Source organism: Xenopus tropicalis, chromosome 2 (genome assembly GCF_000004195.4).
Source record: "Xenopus tropicalis strain Nigerian chromosome 2, UCB_Xtro_10.0, whole genome shotgun sequence".
Classification (NCBI taxonomy): Eukaryota; Metazoa; Chordata; class Amphibia; order Anura; family Pipidae; genus Xenopus; species Xenopus tropicalis.
In genome coordinates this window covers 130090907-130109764 of record NC_030678.2, presented here as the reverse complement: position 1 = coordinate 130109764, position 18858 = coordinate 130090907, and the positions used below count along the sequence as shown (strand labels likewise).

The window sequence follows — 18858 nt, the reverse complement described above, 5'->3', positions numbered from 1 at the left end:
TTATCACACTCATCAAGCACCAACAATATGAGATTAATACTTATGCGATTATAAAAACTTTTTACTAAAAGAGATATTAAAGGAGAAATAAATCTAAAAACACTGGGAATGTAAAATATTAGGCACCCCCAATCAAGCTTGTGCTCCAAAAAACTGCACTGGTCTGGGATACTTGTCTACCACGGAGTAATCATTTTCATTATTCTATAAGTGGTGCTTTACAGATTTATCCCAGGCCAGTGAAGTTTTTTTTTTTTACAAACAGGAGAAGTGGCCCGGGATATCAGGCATTTGTCACCCCCCCAGTGATTTTAACTTTTCACCTTAATACAATAGTATTGGACAAACACTCCAGGTAATTTTATTTTACCTTTAAGTGAGCTGAAGGAGACATAATGCACAGAACATGGTATGGTTCTTTTAAAACTACACATAACAGAACTGTGTAATGCTTGACAGTAAAAACTACTATAATATAATAAAGCTGAAAATGTATGTCAGCAGTGTCTATGGGAAAAGGTTGCTACAATCACTGAGATAAATGATAGAGCTCATACATTTAAGGCAGACCTCACCTCCTTTTTCACTAAGAGTCAAGAGGAAACATAACCTTAAAAGTTCTTCAGAATATCCAGTTTCTTTCATGGTGTTTTCAACTACAATAGGGATCATGATTTGTTTTTTTTGTTTGTTTTTTTTACATTTAATCACCAGGACAATTCACACTGACACAAACAGCAGGTCAATTTTAAGTCAAAGTGTTTTGGGCTGTTTTTTTAAGAAATAGAAACCTTTGTAGGCACATGCAACCATTCCTTTCTGCAATCATAATTTTATTTTCCCTTCTTTCTGTTTCCAAGTTTCTTTGGCAGCATTCATAAATTTGGGTAATCTCAACAACTGCTGGCCCCCCGACAGGAAACAAATAATTTAACATTCTGGGGTTCATTTATAATTGCCTGACATTATCCTAACAGGCCTATAGTTTGCAGGTTAAAAATCGGATCCCTTTTTAAATAGTGGAACCACATTAGCAATTCACCAATATCCTGGCACCATGCCAGACCTCAAAGAATTCTAAAAGATTAAGTGAAGATGTTTGGTAATCACAGAAGTAAGCCCTTTACCCCTGGATAGATAACATCCATCCCAGATCTTTGCATGTTCTAGTCTTTTTTTCATTTACTCATGAGTCACCCATGCATCAATAGTTACATTATAAGAATTGGTTCTAAAAATAAAAAAAAAAGGAAGCCTTTATTAGCTGGTAACTGTTGGGTAGACAGTTGAAAAATAGTTCAGAATTTCTGATTTCCTCTACTAGGAGTATCACCGATTGTCTTTATTCCAACAGCCAGTAGATCAGGATGAATTCTGCGAGAAGTATTGAGATCAATGCGAACAATAAGAAACTGCTTATGTTTATTATTAAAACAGAACAAAAATTTTGAGAGAGGACTAACATCCATAAGATAAAGCATAAAAGTATATTTTCAGCCATATGCCCATTTAAAGGAGACCTGTCACCCAAAGAAATAATTTGAAATGGTATTTTATCATATTAGTTGCGCGCAAAAAAAAAAAAAAACCTCTAGAATTAGAACATACAGTACAACCAGGTGCCATTTTGTGTAAACTGTTACTAATGCTTTCCATGATATCAAAATCTCATTTATGCACCAAAAAGGGGGTTCTGGTGCCCATGCACAGGCTATATAATTAGACATTAAGAAGGGGGGGGGGGGGCGTGGCCTGCAAGCTGGACGGATAGGAAGCACTTGAGCTGAGCTCTGCACGGGAGCCCTAATATACTGCCGACACACGCAACAAAACGCCGCTTGAGACGCGGTAAACCCGGGGAAATACCTCAGTGCACCCTCCGGACACAATGGGGAAAAACAGGCAGACGCCTAAACCCTCCACGGCAACTCCGGCCACGGACCCGCGAACCCAAGATGGCGCCGCAGCTCCTTCACACCATGCGGCCCCTTCTGATAGCGCCACCGTAACAACAGCCAAGCGGCTAGAGCGCATCGCCAGACACCCCTCGCCTCCCCTGCAACCCCAAGGTATGTCTCCCCCACCAGCAATAACAGCACTGAGCAACTGGGAAACAACCCAACATACCAATGCTCCTGGCCAGCCCACACACACAGCAGAACCAACGCTGTCTGAAGTACTCCAGATAATAACTAACAACCACTCCACACTGGTAACTAAAGTTGATGAAATACACACAGACTTTGCTATACTGAAGCATGACATACAAAAAATAAGGGAGAGAACAGGAGAGGCAGAGAGGAGAATAGGGGATCTGGAAGACTTAACTAACCCAATACCAAATCGCATTGATGCAGTCTCTAAACAACTAAACGCATTAGAAGCCAAAGCAGACGACCTGGAGAACAGGCTGAGACGCAATAACATACGCATACTAGGGATGCCTGAAGGTGCAGAGGGGAAGGCCGCAGAAACCTTCGTGGAAAAATGGCTCCACTCTAAGTTTGGGGAACAAGCTTTCTCTAATGCCTTTGCAGTTGAAAGGGCACACAGGATACCGGGCCGACCCCCACCACCCGGCGCACCACCGAGGCCACTGATAGCCAGACTACTAAACTATAAAGACAGAGACGCAGCCCTAACAGCCGCAAGGAAAGCAGGAGAACTACTGCACGAGAACCACAAGATCTCAATATACCCTGATTTCTCTACACTGATCAGAAAGCAAAGAGCACAATTCACTGAAGCCAAACGTATTCTGCGACAACGACAAATTCCATACGCGATGCTATTCCCCTCTAGACTCAGAGTCGTCGACAACGGAAGGACCCAATTTTTTGAATCTCCAGAGACAGCAATTTCATGGATGGAAGGACGCCCTAGAGACCCCCCACCACATCAAGAAGCTAGACCGTGACTCACGTACTCCCGGACAGTTTGTCAAAAGAACCGTGACTAACAAAAACAAAGTTGACACCGGCTACACCAGATGGCTCCCCTGCAACAACAGCAGAGCCCACCGCCACACCGCAGACGCACAACACGCAGGCTGTCCAACCTACGGACAGGCTGAGTAGACTATAACCCCCCTTTTTTTTCCACCACAGGTTACGTTACAGGGAGGAAACCCGCACGCAAATATGTTGGGGAGTGTGTGGGTAGGGAGGGAAAACACGAGGGAGTTGGGAAGTTATTTAAAGTTTTTTTTGTATGTTCAACATGACACAGTACCTCAAATATGCCACTGGATGCACACAAACACCAGGGAAACCATTACCAACTGGTTGCAATGTCAAATGTTAAAGTAATATGCTGGAATGTAAGGGGAATGGGTACTGCCATTAAACGCAGACTAGTCTTTGACTTTCTAAGGAAAGAGAAACCCCATATTGTAATACTACTGGAGACCCACTTGGAAGGCCAAAAACCTCTTGCACTTAAAAAACCCTGGATAAGCAACTCATATCACTCTACATACTCCACTTATGCTAGAGGAGTATCTATACTGATCTCTAAAACATGCCCATTTAGTCTAACCACAATCAACACAGACAAATGGGGCAGATACGTAATTTTACACGGACTACTTCAGGGCCGGCAATATACAATTGCAGGCACGTACGTCCCGCCTCCATTCGAGGTCAAACTGCTACATGAGATAATGGAAAAGATTATGAGACTACCCCCAGCACCACTATTGGTGATAGGGGACTTCAACGCAACCAGGGATCCGGTGCTAGACCGGCTCAAAGCCTCCGGAACTCCCAACATAAACTTCTCCAACTGGGTCTCCACCTATGGTCTGATTGATATATGGTGTGTACGCAATCCTAAACACAAAACAATACTTGCTACTCCCCAGGTCATAATAGCCTATCTAGAATAGATCTCGCCCTGGGAACCCCAGACCTAGATAAACTGGTAACCGAGGCTAATATCCTAACCAGAGGGATATCAGATCATTCCCCAATAACAATAACTATCAAGGTATCCACTGACTCAAGCGATAGACTATGGAGGTTAAGTCCCTACTGGGTTACCCACCCAGAACTGGTAGAGCATACCCGTAAAGCTATAGTCTCCTACTATGAGATCAACCACAACTCCTCTACACCAGAAATAGTGTGGGACGCACTAAAAGCGTACATAAGAGGGGAATACATTAGTAACATAAGGGCCCTAACTACTTCTCTGGATTCGGAAATATCCCTACTCACCCAAAAAGTTCAGGAACTAGAGGTAGCATATGTTACTACCCACTCAGAACAAGATAAACAAAACTGGCTTAATGCCCAAAACTCTTACACAAGTAGAGGCAACCAACAAATCAATATATTTGAACAAGGGGACAAAAATGGCAAACTACTCTCATTTCTAGCAAGAGATGAATTTGCACAGTCCACCATACCAGCGGTCAAAAAACCCTCAGGAGAAATCACAACTGACTTAGCAGAGGTGAATGAAGCATTTAGAAACTTTTACACGGACCTGTATAATACCAAAATACAGAAAGGGGAACAGGAAATAGATACATACCTCCACAACACAGTGATTCCCACATTTGAACAGCAAGAATCTCAAATGCTGGGAACTGAAATAACGGTCCAAGAGGTAAAAGATGCCATTTCCTCCTCCCCTATAGGCAAAACCCCAGGGCTGGACGGTATACCCATTGAATGGTATAAAACATACCAAGACCAGCTATCCCCCCACCTAACCAATATATTCAATGCCAGTCTGACAGGTGCCTCTCTCCCACAATCTATGCGCACAACACTCATAGTCCTTATACTAAAACCGGGCAAAGATCCAACTGAGTGTGCCTCGTATAGACCCATCTCCTTAATTAATTCAGATGCCAAAATTCTAGCCAAAATCCTAGCTACCCGCCTGGCCCCTATACTACACAAAGTAATTGCACCAGACCAGACGGGATTCATGCCGGGCAAATCCACGGACATAAATATCAGGAGGCTGTACAATAATCTTTCCATCACACACAAAAACGCGGGCAACAGAATAGTAGCCTCACTAGATAATGAAAAGGCTTTTGACTCGGTCGAATGGCCCTATTTATGGGGCACAATGAAAAGAGTCGGTATTCCGCCAACGTACATCCAGTGGGTAAAAGCACTCTACACACACCCTCTCGCCAGAGTCAGAACAAACTTTAAAGTCTCACAGTCCTTCCAGACAAAAAGAGGCACCCGCCAGGGCTGCCCACTTTCCCCCCTTCTCTTTGCCCTAGCCATGGAACCCCTGGCATGCAGAGTAAGATCAGACAGAGAGATAGAGGGACTAAAGGTACAGGACAATATAGAATTAATCTCCATGTACGCTGACGATACCCTACTATATCTGGCAAATCCAGATAAAGCGCTCAGAGCGGCACTCACAAGTATTAACACCCACACAGCCTACTCTGGCCTTAAGATAAACTGGAGCAAATCGATACTGTTCTCTGTGGACCCTAGACCCCCAGACGCACCCAACCAAACCCAGGGCTTAACCTGGTCCGAAACGTTTAAATACCTTGGAATATGGATCCACAGAGATCTTAAAAAATTCACGGAACTAAATCTGCTCCCAGTTATTAAACTCATGGAATCCAAAACCAAGGCATGGGCACCCCTACCCCTCTCACTGTATGGCAGAATAAACCTTTACAAAATGATCCTACTCCCAAAACTGACATACATCTTTAGACAATCCCCGATAATGATAAAAAAAGTGTTTAGATCTCTCCGCAGCCTAGAAATAACACTATTCTGGAATAACACACAGCCAAGGATTGCCCTAGCCACTCTCCAGCTCCCAGTAAGACAAGGCGGACTGGCAGCACCCAACTTGTTCCTGTACTTTCTCGCAGCCCAATTAGTCACAGCATGGAGATGGGCCTCCCCCTCCACACAAAATGCCTCCACAACACTAGAAGCACAAATATTAGGTTCCTTTGAAGAACTTAAAAATCTACTTTACAGGGGCACCAAATACACAACGAAAACTACCCCACCAATGGCCACAACAGTGAAAGTATGGAATATAGCACTTAAGCTTTTCCCCAGCCCCCCTCCACACTGCTCTAAATATTCCCCTCTCTGGCATAATCCAAAACTGAAACACTTTAGTACTGTCCCAGACCCACGGGCCTGGTCCAGATACGGTATCAATTACATTGCCGACATATACACGAATGGGAAACTCATGCAGTTCCAAAATCTCAAAGAAAAATACTCACTGCCTAACCATATGTTATTTAGATATCTACAGCTGAGACATGCGGCCAGCTCTCAATTCCAATCCCAAACAATAAACACTACCCCCAGGAGGCTGGAAGAATATGCCCACACGCCTGCACTCCGCAAGCCATTATCGCTATTCTACAGCTCTCTAATTCTAGCCGGACCACCCCCGGCTACCAAGGCTCTTGCTAAATGGCAAAAGGATATACCCACACTAGACAATGAAATGTGGGAAGATATTTTAGACTCCTGCTTTGAGGGCATGGTATGCAACAGAGACAAACTAATCCAGCTGAAATACCTGCATAGAATTTTTCTTACCCCACAAAGGCTACACACAATGAACCCAAATATCTCACAATCCTGCCCGAAATGCATCGCCCCAGTAGCAGACTACTTTCATATGGTCTGGACCTGCCCAGAGATTCAAGGCTTCTGGCGACAAGTATCTCAGACTATCCAAGGCAGGACCTCACTCATAGTACCCCCGAACCCCATAATAATACTTCTGAACCAAGTTGAAGAAATAACGCCCAATAGGGCACAGCGCACTCTCCTCTCAATTCCGTTAATGTATGCTAAGAAAACTGTAGCCCTCCACTGGAAATCAAATTTGGCACCCACAATACCATTCTGGATAAATATAGTTACTAAGGCAGCACCACTGTACAAACTAACATATATGAGGAGGAACTGCCTGGAAAAGTTTCAAAAAGTTTGGGGCGACTGGATAGATGCACAAGATGTAGATTAAAAAACAAAATCCCTAGTGGTGACATGCGGTACCCCCCCCTAACCCAATGGGAAACCCAATGCCCAGTAGCATAAGAACACAAGGTATAAACACGAGACAACAACGGTTTACTGTAAAATGTCATGTTTATTGTTTATTTAGTTTTGTATTAAATTAACCATGAGAAAACTGTACAACCAAAAGACTCCTTTATAAAAATGCATGTAAACTGAATGCAAGTTTCTCAATAAACAGAATTGTGAAAAAAAGAAGGGGGGGGGGCGACATGAGATTGGCTGTGGCATCAAGGAAATGCAGAAACAAAAATGAAAGTAAACACTCTACCTGAGGCATAGAGTTGGGGAAGGCACTACAGTGGCTTGCAAAAGTATTCGGCCCCCTTGAACTTTTCCACATTTTGTCACATTACAGCCACAAACATGAATCAATTTTATTGGAATTCCACATGAAAGACCAATACAAAGGGAAGTACACGTGAGAAGTGGAACGAAAATCATACATGATTCCAAACATTTTTTACAAATAAATAACTGCAAAGTGGGGTGTGCGTAATTATTCAGCCCCCTGAGTCAATACTTTGTAGAACCACCTTTTGCTGCAATTACAGCTGCCAGTCTTTTAGGGTATGTCTCTACCAGCTTTGCACATCTATAGACTGAAATCCTTGCCCATTCTTCTTTGCAAAACAGCTCCAGCTCAGTCAGATTAGATGGACAGCGTTTGGGAACAGCAGTTTTCAGATCTTGCCACAGATTCTCCATTGGATTTAGATCTGGACTTTGACTGGGCCATTCTAACACATGGATATGTTTTGTTTTACACCATTCCATTGTTGCCCTGGCTTTATGTTTAGGGTCGTTGTCCTGCTGGAAGGTGAACCTCCGCCCCAGTCTCAAGTCTTTTGCAGACTCCAAGAGGTTTTCTTCCAAGATTGCCCTGTATTTGGCTCCATCTATCTTCCCATCAACTCTGAGCAGCTTCCCTGTCCCTGCTGAAGAGAAGCCCCCCCAGAGCATGATGCTACCACCACCATATTTGACAGTGGGGATGGTGTGTTCAGAGTGATGTGCAGTGTTAGTTTTCCGCCACACATAGCGTTTTGCATTTTGGCCAAAAAGTTCCATTTTGGTCTCATCTGACCAGAGCACCTTCTTCCACATGTTTGCAGTTTGCCACAAGCCATGTGGGGGACACAGCAAACGGGACTTCTTATGGTTTTCTGTTAACAATGGCTTTCTTCTTGCCACTCTTCCATAAAGGCCAACTTTGTGCAGTGCACGACTAATAGTTGTCCTATGGACAGATTCCCCCACCTGAGCTGTAGATCTCTGCAGCTCGTCCAGAGTCACCATGGGCCTCTTGACTGCATTTCTGATCAGCGCTCTCCTTGTTCGGCCTGTGAGTTTAGGGGGACGGCCTTGTCTTGGTAGGTTTACAGTTGTGCCATACTCCTTCCATTTCTGAATGATCGGTGGAACAGTGCTCCGTGGGATGTTCAAGGCTTTGGAAATCTTTTTGTAGCCTAAGCCTGCTTTAAATTTCTCAATAAGTTTATCCCTGACCTGTCTGGTGTGTTCTTTGGACTTCATGGTGTTGTTGCTCCCAATATTCTCTTAGACAACCTCTGAGGCCGTCACAGAGCAGCTGTATTTGTACTGACATTAGATTACACACAGGTGCACTCTATTTAGTCATTAGCACTCATCAGGCAATGTCTATGGGCAACTGACTGCACTCAGACCAAAGGGGGCTGAATAATTACGCACACCCCACTTTGCACTTATTTATTTGTAAAAAATGTTTGGAATCATGTATGATTTTTGTTCCACTTCTCACGTGTACACCACTTTGTATTGGTCTTTCACGTGGAATTCCAATAAAATTGATTCATGTTTGTGGCTGTAATGTGACAAAATGTGGAAAAGTTCAAGGGGGCTGAATACTTTTGCAAGCCACTGTATATGATTGGCAACTGAGAATTGTAAATGTGATTATAACTGAATTAAATAAAACAAGAATCCCAAATTATTTTATTGTTTTTATTAAAATAACATTGATGAAACAACTCTTTTATGTCTGGATGACAGGTATCCTTTAAAGGCTGAACTGAGAAGCCCAGAAGGATTTACATTCAAATAACCAATGCCATACAGTTCAGCAGGTATTTGACTCACACATATAGCAGATGTAACCATAAAGAAAAGTAGCCAGTCAATTTAATTGTGCCTATATAAATTGCAAACACAGCAAAATTTAAATGGATTTACTTTACAACTTTATTAAGCCACAATTATGATTATTTTGTAGCACTTGTACAAAATACAAAATGTAGCCATATTATGTATTTGCTGTTTTTGTATCACTGTCCAGCAATGCTTGTCTCATCTTTTATTATTGTTTTCTTTATGTTTCATATATTTTTCTCCCTTACATTTCTCCTGCATATGTGTTCTCATTTATATAAAGTACCGCGGATGCAGGATGCAATAGCACTTTATTATAAGGCCTAAAGTTTGTACCTGTTATTGTATGAAGCACTTTGTGTGTAGTAATCTCCTCAGCATAGCTACTACAGAGAAGTAATGTTACTCCCCCCTTTACATATTGATAGGCTGTTACAATTTAAGTATTTTGGAATGCAATGCTTTGTTAGGTATTATTATTTGTTACTGCATTTTTTTATCCTTAGCCAGTTAGCAATATGTAAATTGCACAAGATCACAATGAAGAAATTACTTAGAAATAAAGATATTAATTAGCATGCTATTGGTGTGCTCCAAACGCCAACTCATATATTACTATACACAACTTTCTCCCAACCTAAGCCACACGTGGTTTTGTCTTTTTTGTTGTCTATTAATACATTCTGCAATTAACCAGTCTTTTTTCTTATGAATGCTATCATGATATTTAATGCATAAGCATAATATATACTTCAGACAATTTACATTGTAGAAACAAAGTTGTTCGCTGTCCCTGCATCATTGTATAACCCAGGGTCTTATAATTTTTGAATAAATGAAAATTTACTGTTTGCTATGTTTGTCTGTGTATGGTAATATTCTTCTGAGCTCTAAAATATAACTGTTCTACTAATTAGCCATCCTCTGTCTAACAGTTCAATTACAGTGCATATATTATCTATAATACCGCTGGGTGAATAATCTTGCAGGGCACGCAATCATTTCCATGTATGACAAAGCCATGAAAGAGGGGGAAAAACAGATTAGAGGGAAACAGTTCATATCTGCCAGGCAGTATGTAATGTCTAACGCACTTCATTAATATATCTTGACCCACCATGGGAAAAAATTATAGTGGCTTTGACTTGTGTACTGCACCTCTGCCATGAATTCCAATCCACAACAGGGAAAACTCGCAAGAAGTAACAGGAAAAGCTCAAACGCATAAATAAGCATTTTGGCATAACTTGGTTAAGGTATGGTGATCCGTTGGGCCATTGGGATGAGGACCGTATTGATGTGTCAATGTGCTCCTCTCCTCAATGCAATTTTTAATCCTGCCTGATCAACATCTGGACAGATTTTGGCCAGATATCGATTGGGGCCCCGTAAAGGGCCCCATACATGGACCAATAAGCTGCCAATTCAGACTGTAGACAGCTTTTATTGGCCTGTGCATGGCCTTCTTAAGTCTATATTTTAATTATTCACCCATAGGACTGTGGCATAATATAAATCATATAATATTGCCTATCATTTACAATAATTAAAATACATTTCTGTTTATACTAGCCACTACAAAATATGAAAGGAGCAGCAATATTTTGCAGCCTCTCCTTAATGTTCTTCCTACCATTTCAAAAGATTTCTATATAGCTAAACTAAAACTATACAAAAATGTCCCTGAATTCATTTTTCTTGCTTTGGATTACATCTCCTAATAATGTAAAAATGATAGCGTCTTGTATAATAAAGTCACAATTAATAAACTACATAGCAAAGTTTGAATTGTTAATGAAGCTATTTAATAATACAATAAGTAAGAACAAAAGAAAGCAGTTTAAAAAATCCAATAGAACAATCCATCCACAAAAATTTGTCTAGGAGCAAAATAGTTAACCAGGGGAAAACAGAAAACGCTACAACTAATACTGGACAAACAATGCTGGTGCTATTATATAAAAATAGGGAAGAGACAGCTTGTGGAGTCTTTTCCCTAGCTCATTAAAAGGCATGCTGTGAAACACTGTGCACAGGTTTAAAAGGGAGTATGGGGATACAGACTCTCACCTCAAAAGTCAGATGCTGTAGCAGCAAAAAAAAAGAAAATGAAACCAAAGGCCAGTGCCATAAGGAATACACAGACAGATAACACAAATAGAATAAGAAAGGCAAGAACACCCATGACGATGAAAAGAACCACAACGAAATGGGAAAATAAAAATTCTCTACTTGACCAATTCCCTATGAAGAGAATTAATCATGCCAAAAACACCACAATATTTAAAAAAAAATAATGAAAGGCTGACAAATATGTAAAATGTTAATGTGATACAAAACACAGCCTTTCCTTTTAAAAAAACTGCCAGTAAAGGGATAGTTATACACAAGCAACACACCTTTTGCTCAAACACAATGGTGGGCCAAGGGTCAACTTTTCCAGAACACTATGATTCTATTATTAAAACACTAAATTTGGACTGCTGCGCTGTACTTTAAGTTGTAAAAAGATAGTGCAAATAGTAAGTATGTTGTACTTGTGGAAGAGAAATATAGTATACCATTGACCATGTAGCTCCACACACACTGATAAAATGTTCTATAACTAAGAGAGTTAAAATAGAAAGAGAGATAGATATGATTGGGACGTTTAGCTAGAAAAGTGAGAGCGCTGTAAATAGATGAGTTAAGATTCTTTCTTTTTTTTTAACCCATTTACAGACAATTATGTCCAATTGGTTATATTTGTTTTAATATTAAAACCCACTTATCTAAAGGTATTTTTATTCCTGATGATTTAATTGTACTGCATCCCAATTCGCCTTGCGGAAGGCAACAATTTCCCTTCTAAAGCTGACCATTCACGTTTTAAGTGATTGTCAGGATGCGTGTATTTTCTCAGATCAAATGCTATCACTGCTTCAGTATAAAGTTACAATAAAGTTGATGTACTATTAATATGAATATTGTATGTTATCATTAGTGGTTTATACTTAACTTTCGATTTTATTTACCAGTAAATGACTGGCTCATTTTAATTCCATTTCAATTCAATACAATGAAAAATGTTCATGGGGTGCAGACCATACAAAAAAGGTTAGTATTTTAGCAAACAGACTAATAAAAAAAAAAAAAAAAAAAACTTGATACATGTCTGTTACATACTCTTAATTTGGCGTTCTGTGTGTTGATATTAAAGGAAGGGAAATATATTTGTTTCTTCTAATTGTGCACGCTCAGTGTTCCGCCTGCAAACCTATTAGCCACTGCTGGATTCTTTTTAAAAGCTATGATTTAGCCTAGTGATATTGAAGTCTATTGAGATGCAGTAAGAGTACTTCCACATTAGACTGTGCCATGGCAACTGTCCTAGCAACAAAAGTGAGGTCAGAACTAGTCTCTCTACATGAATGTTAAAATCTACATTAAAAACTCATTTAGTCTAACGGAATTTCCATTCATGATACTTTTGGTTTTAATCATCTTTATATAGTCCAGTTCTGAATTAAAACAAATTTTCAGTTAATTAAATTTTACCATCAACATGAACTTTTCCAAAGGCAGGGCAGATTTAAGGAAAAAAATCAAAATACTCCAAAAACCACATTCAAACTAACCCTTTCCCTACCAGGAAAAATACAATATACTATTGTTGCTTGAAATTAAAAGTAGCCACAAAAGCAATACAGATATTATTAACAATAATATAATCAATATTTATAATTCTAGCATTATGTTGTAACATACTTAGTGGTTAAACTGTTACTGACAAGTATGAGTTTCTTTGCAGCAAGCTGTATATAAATATTTTATATCTTTTTCTTCAGTATGCTACAAGGCTAGCGTTAGTTTATTGTATTATTTATGTCACGTTAACATGCTTGAGTTATGCACTGACAAGATGTAAATTAGCACTCAGTCTGATGAGAAGCAGGGTCATGGTCAGTGACTTACAGTGTACATCTACCTTAGACTGTCTAATTATAATGCATAGGGTGAAGCCACCTTGTCCATATTAGATTCACACAAGAAGAGGGTATTAGTATTAGTTAATTTAAATCTGTGACCATCTTAAAGAATCATAGTAGAGATCTGTGCAAATGATTCTATGTTCCAAAGAAGTCAAAATAACAAGCCAACTAATCTGCTTTTCAGACAAGAACATGGTAATTACCTATACATTGTAAAGAACATACATTGGAAAATGAATCCAAGTTTCAGAGAGAGAGAGAAGCGTGATATAAAATGAAAACCTCTACTGTTTAAAGGTATAAGCTGACCAAATAAAAAAACATATATATATATATATATATATATGTATTTGTCAGTGGGTGGAAATACTTATTTATCTCAATAAATTTTGAACGTGGGTTGAGCCCAGTGACATGATGAAGGATCAGGATTCTGGGACTGTAGTTATTTCCAGTTTGTACAGTCAAATTCATGGGTATATTTGTGCACAATATTTGTGACATTTGATTGTAAATACTGGCATGCTGCTACAGGTATAGCCTTTGCAGTAGTGGCCAAAATAAACATACATAATGAAGCAGAAGAATTCTTATTCTTTATAGATAATGGGTGAGTGCAGAGGACCTTTGGTCACACCCTTTTAGCAACCCCCCCCCAATCGTTTAAAATTCTTAAAGGACATGTAAACCCCATACACCTCTTTGAAATCATTCAATACCTGCCACACTGGTTGTCCAGAGGTTAATAGTAAGCCTGCAACATCTCCTCAATTGCTTAGAATTCCGTCTCCTCCTGTAACCCACTCGCCCCCCTCCCTCAGGAATTTGCTTTGGCTGTTGGCTTGTGGGCATGCTCAGTTGTACTAAGCTCAGATTACTAAACACGCCCCACAGTCTAGCAGCCAGTAAAGAGATGGTATTGCTGGATCCTATAGAAACTCAGCTCTAGCTGTCTGCTTCAGTTTTTTTTCCTGAGCTCAGCTTTACCATTACAGTGCTCAAACAAAGCAGAACTTTTATCAGAGACAGTTCTGCCTGTGTGAGCCTGTATTCTTGATTAAATGTATGCTGAATAAGGGTCTGTGTGTGTGTGTAGGCTGTTTGCAGATTTAATTGTATCCGAAAAATGGCCACCGGGTGAAAGCTGCTATTTGCTTTAGGAAAATGTGATGGTGCTGGCAAGAGGAGGAGATATAAGCAGTACAAATGATGCCATTTGGGTGGGGGAGATGTGCCCAACTGATATACATTGTAGGCAAATGTAGGCTTTACATGTCCTTTAAAACTTCTTTGCTATAGTTTATACAGAGGTAGTGGCCAGCTCCATGCTTTAGCTTCCATCTTTTTTGTCTACAGTCAGGTGATGGGCAATAAAAAGTGCAACTATTTGGGAATTTTAACCTTGAAAGCAAACAAGTTGCAGGTAGAACTTAGTCCCTGTATAAAAGGTATAATGAAGCAGTTGGATTCAAAATGAATCAGATGAAAGTGAATGTAGGACTGGGCAACATTTTGATGATTTTGACATAGTTGGCCAACTAACCCTACATCTTCACATCTTTACTGTTATTGGGCAAAATCACTTGTACTCAGGTTACAGTTATAAAACTATCCCTTATAGGTTTAGTCTGTTAGTGTTCTGGAAGTACCTTTCCATCTGGCAATGTTGCCTCAGCAGTAGGGCCACGGAGCAGAGATAGGAGACAGGTTAGAATAAACCCTGATCCCTACTCACACGGAGGACTCTCAAGTGAGGGGTTATCAACCTGAGGAATAAGGTATCTATCCAGACTATCTCCAAGGGGGTAACAAGCTGACAGGTGCATTTACCCTGCCCAAACTCTACCAAGAGGTGTGATAAACCGGTATGTACCCTCCTTTGTTTGTCCTAAAGGGATATTGTCATCTACCTTCTATATCTGCATGCATTATGAGTATCTGATAACCCTGCCTCTATATGTGTCTTGGACAATAAACCTTTTTCTAGTTAAACAGCAAGAACCTCTCTGGCATCCATATTTCCTGCACTTGCACTATACAGCTATAGTGAGTAGTAGTTCATCTACACCCTCAGCTTCATTCAGGTCTCTTCCACCTAAGCGAAGGCCCATCCTAAGAAAGAGAGTCGCATGTAACACATGCTGTCATATCACTACTAGCCTGGTTTAACCATTTCATAGCCAAACAAGTGTTACATATATATATATATATATATATATATATATATATATATATATATAAAATGCAAAATGTTGCCATCTCTTTCCACTCTGTACGCTACATCTGCATGTGCAGAAGGCTCCAAGACAAAGAAACTTCAGGAGCAGAGGAATAGTGTACTTCCCCAGTCTGTCCTTAGTACATTGATAATGGGTGACATATAAGACTTGTGGTCACAGCCTCATTGCACCCCTGCTTCATGGTTTAAAATTGTTTAGTGGAAAGAACACCTTTACACTATTTGCTGCAGCATGGGGTAAATAATAAGATTAATTCTACTGCATTAGAATTGCTTCAAGAAGTGTCACTGGCTGACAGAGGTAGGTAATAGAGAGACATAGGGGTAGCAAGATGCAGAACATAAAACTTGTGTCAACAGACTTTTCGGTGATAATGACAGGGTGTGCCTATACTAATGTGAACTTAACCATTACTTTAATAAATGAATAACTGATAAGTATAAACTAATATTAAATATTCTTATTAAATTTCAAGTACAGCTATTCATACATAAAATACAGTAACTAAGATAGAAAGGATATAATAGTATAAAGTTTTTTTTTGTGTGTTTTTTTTCTAAAGCTTTTTTTTTGCCTAAATCTTCTGGTGGTCCACTAAGGCTGATGCCACACGGGCGTATTCTCGGCAAGCCGAAAAATACCGAGAATATGCCCCGCTACTGTACATTTACCCTACCTTGCGCTTACACCCGAACGAATGAAATATGCTCGGGTGCAGGCACATGTAGCCGATATCCGTCAAAAAAATGCGAGACCTCATATCTTCGGCAGTTATTGGCTACATGTGCCTGCACCCGAGCGTATTCCATTCATTCAGGGGCAGGCACAGGTAGGAACATATGGCACTATTTTCGGCAAGCCGAAAATCGCTTGTCGAAAATATACACCATAGGCTATGGGGCACATTTACTAATCCACGAACGCTCTGAAGGCGGCCAAATGTGTTTTTTTCATAATGATCTGTCACGACTTTTTCGTGTTTTCCCTGACTTTTCGCAACCTTTCCGAAAATTTCGGATTGAACGAAAGAACGTTCGTTTCTTTCGTGCGCAAGTGCACAGATCGAGCCCATGCAGACATGCACTGAAGTGTCAAAGTCAGAAAGGTTTTCCTGGCGTTTACAATCGTTCAATACGAAAAATTTGCAACGAAAAGTCGTGAAAAATACGAAAAAGTCGTGACTGCAACGAAAAAGTTCAGAAATTTTCGTTTCCCATACGAATTTTTGCCGTTCGGGATTCGAATTCGTGGATCAGTAAATGTGCCCCTAAGTGTGGCATCAGCCTAAAGCGAGTGAAGGGTTAGCAGTCACAAGTTAGAAAACTATAAAATAGTAGTGACTACAATTCCCAGCTTTTACATACAACAAGAACTCCCATTATAATATTAACATATTTAAAGAACTTCATATTTAGCCATGCATTAATCAAAGACACATTTTGTTATGAATGAATGGGTAACATAAAACAAACCTGTAGTTGGATCAAATTATGATGCAGACCTCCAACAATTGGACTGAATCTGATAATTCCCCTTTCTTCAGCAGCAGCAGTTATGGCTTCCAAAACTTTTTCAAGACTAGAAGGAAACAAAATACATCTTCCTGGGTGATAAAAACGTCATTGTAACAAACAACCAACGGAAAATTCAAAATCAATTTGGAACACTAAAAAAAAAGTGTAACTTAGCAGATTGCTGCAAGGACATAGCAAAGTTTATGATGACAGCATTGTTTGTTATCATCTTGTTTCAGTATTCTTCATAAATTCACTAAATCTAATTAAATCACTTGCAGCAGATGGTAAGGAACAAAGAATGGAAGAAATCCCAATTCACTTTCCAACAGAAGTGAGAAGAAATATTTATTGCATGTTAACAGTGTACTTCTGTCCTGCAAGAGATACAGTACCAAACGAGACATAATTAATTCACTTTTCAGAGGTAACATCTTACCATGTGATGGTTGCATATCTCCCAGATGAGGGAAAGCAATTACAATGTAATTGTTATTGATGAGAACACATTAACTTGTAACCATTAGAAAAAACCCTAGAAAATGATACTGTTAGCACCAGTAAGTATACAGAATGCATACCAAATGCATCACATCAATAACCAAACTTACTAAAAAGACTCATATTAATAAAAATTTAGCTTAAATGAGAATTGCAAATATGTAAATATACAGATAAATACACAAATTCAGACAAATGTTTAGCCAGCAGCACCTGGACACACTGTCTAAAATGTCATGCCCTTATTTGTAACATTCACTGACAAGTTACACCCTGTCTCTGGAAGCAATGTTAGCACAAGAATTATTTGAAGGGAGCATGGGGTTTTTATGGATCATCAGAGGCAACAAAATCTTATCACTATGTGCAGTTCAAATGCTGGCTTGAGTGGTGTCAATGCCATTGCTATTGGGCTTTTCAACACTTGTCAGTCTTATGGAAAGTCTAAGTTTGGCAGATGCCAGTAGAAAGCTACTAATGGAAAATGCAGATGGTAGAGGATGAATAATGGCCTGAAAAAGTTTTCCATGGTTTGGCTAGGGCCGCGGTGTGCATTGAAAACATTCACATACTTGAAAATTCCTTGTGTAAAAAATGTCCCCATAGTTCCATACTGGATTGCGGAGAAGGGAGTGGAGGAACTTTAGTTGCCCACACAGGGCCTTGACCTCAAACCCCCTGAAAACCTGTGGAATGAACTAGCATGTCGACTGCGAGCCAGGCCTGATATCCAACATCAGTGCCCAACCTCATTATTATTATTGTGGCTGAAAGGAAGTTTATCCACCAACAAAAATACAGAATCAAGGAAAGTCTTCCTAGAAGAGTAGAGAATGCCATAGCAGCAACTTTTTATTAAAACCTTTGGTTTTGCAATGAAATGTTACTTACGTGTTTTCCTCTCCAACAATGCATATTGCAGACAATAATTTGACAACATCAGTCATCATGTTAGCCTGTTTGGGATCCATGGCTTTAGCTAATAAAGAGAGACTTCTTTCTTCCCCAAGAATTCTTTCTAGTCCATACTGAAATAAACAAAAACAGGGACTAAATCATGTACCTGGCATAAACACTATTTATCACCTCTAGCAAAGGTTCATAGCACAAATAATTTATTTTGTTCCCATGACTACTTTTGCACCATCACAGGCAACTTGTATTGATGATAGATGGAAAATGTAATAGCATTCCATTTATTTTGCCTAAGGTATAGTGAAAAACCCTAGACAAGCTGCCACATAACATGCTAAGTTAAGCCTAAGAGGACAAGATTTATTGCTTGACCATTTTCTTTTGCATAATATAAGAAAATATAATTATTAGTAACTTTCAAAACTCATTACTTACAAAATTTGATTGGTTACAAAATTATTAGTAAATTGAATCTCTGCTGGTTCTGGCTCTGGAAACAGTGTGGCAAAAAACAGACCGGAAGGAGAACTGAATGAAA

At 39.7% G+C, this 18858-nt stretch overlaps 1 protein-coding gene across 5 annotated transcripts in view; it reads right to left on the bottom strand.

Moving 5' to 3' along the window:
* The window catches only part of diaph3 (diaphanous related formin 3), a 261365-nt gene that overhangs the window by 147155 nt on the left and 95352 nt on the right, over nt 1–18858 (bottom strand). For all 5 annotated transcript variants that reach the window (XM_031897113.1, XM_031897114.1, XM_031897115.1 and 2 more), the window contains 2 exons: nt 18297–18433; nt 16863–16968 (listed from right to left, as the gene is read on the bottom strand). In XM_031897113.1, coding sequence (XP_031752973.1) covers nt 16863–16968; nt 18297–18433 — 243 coding nt within the window. The remainder of the gene's footprint in view (nt 1–16862; nt 16969–18296; nt 18434–18858) is intronic.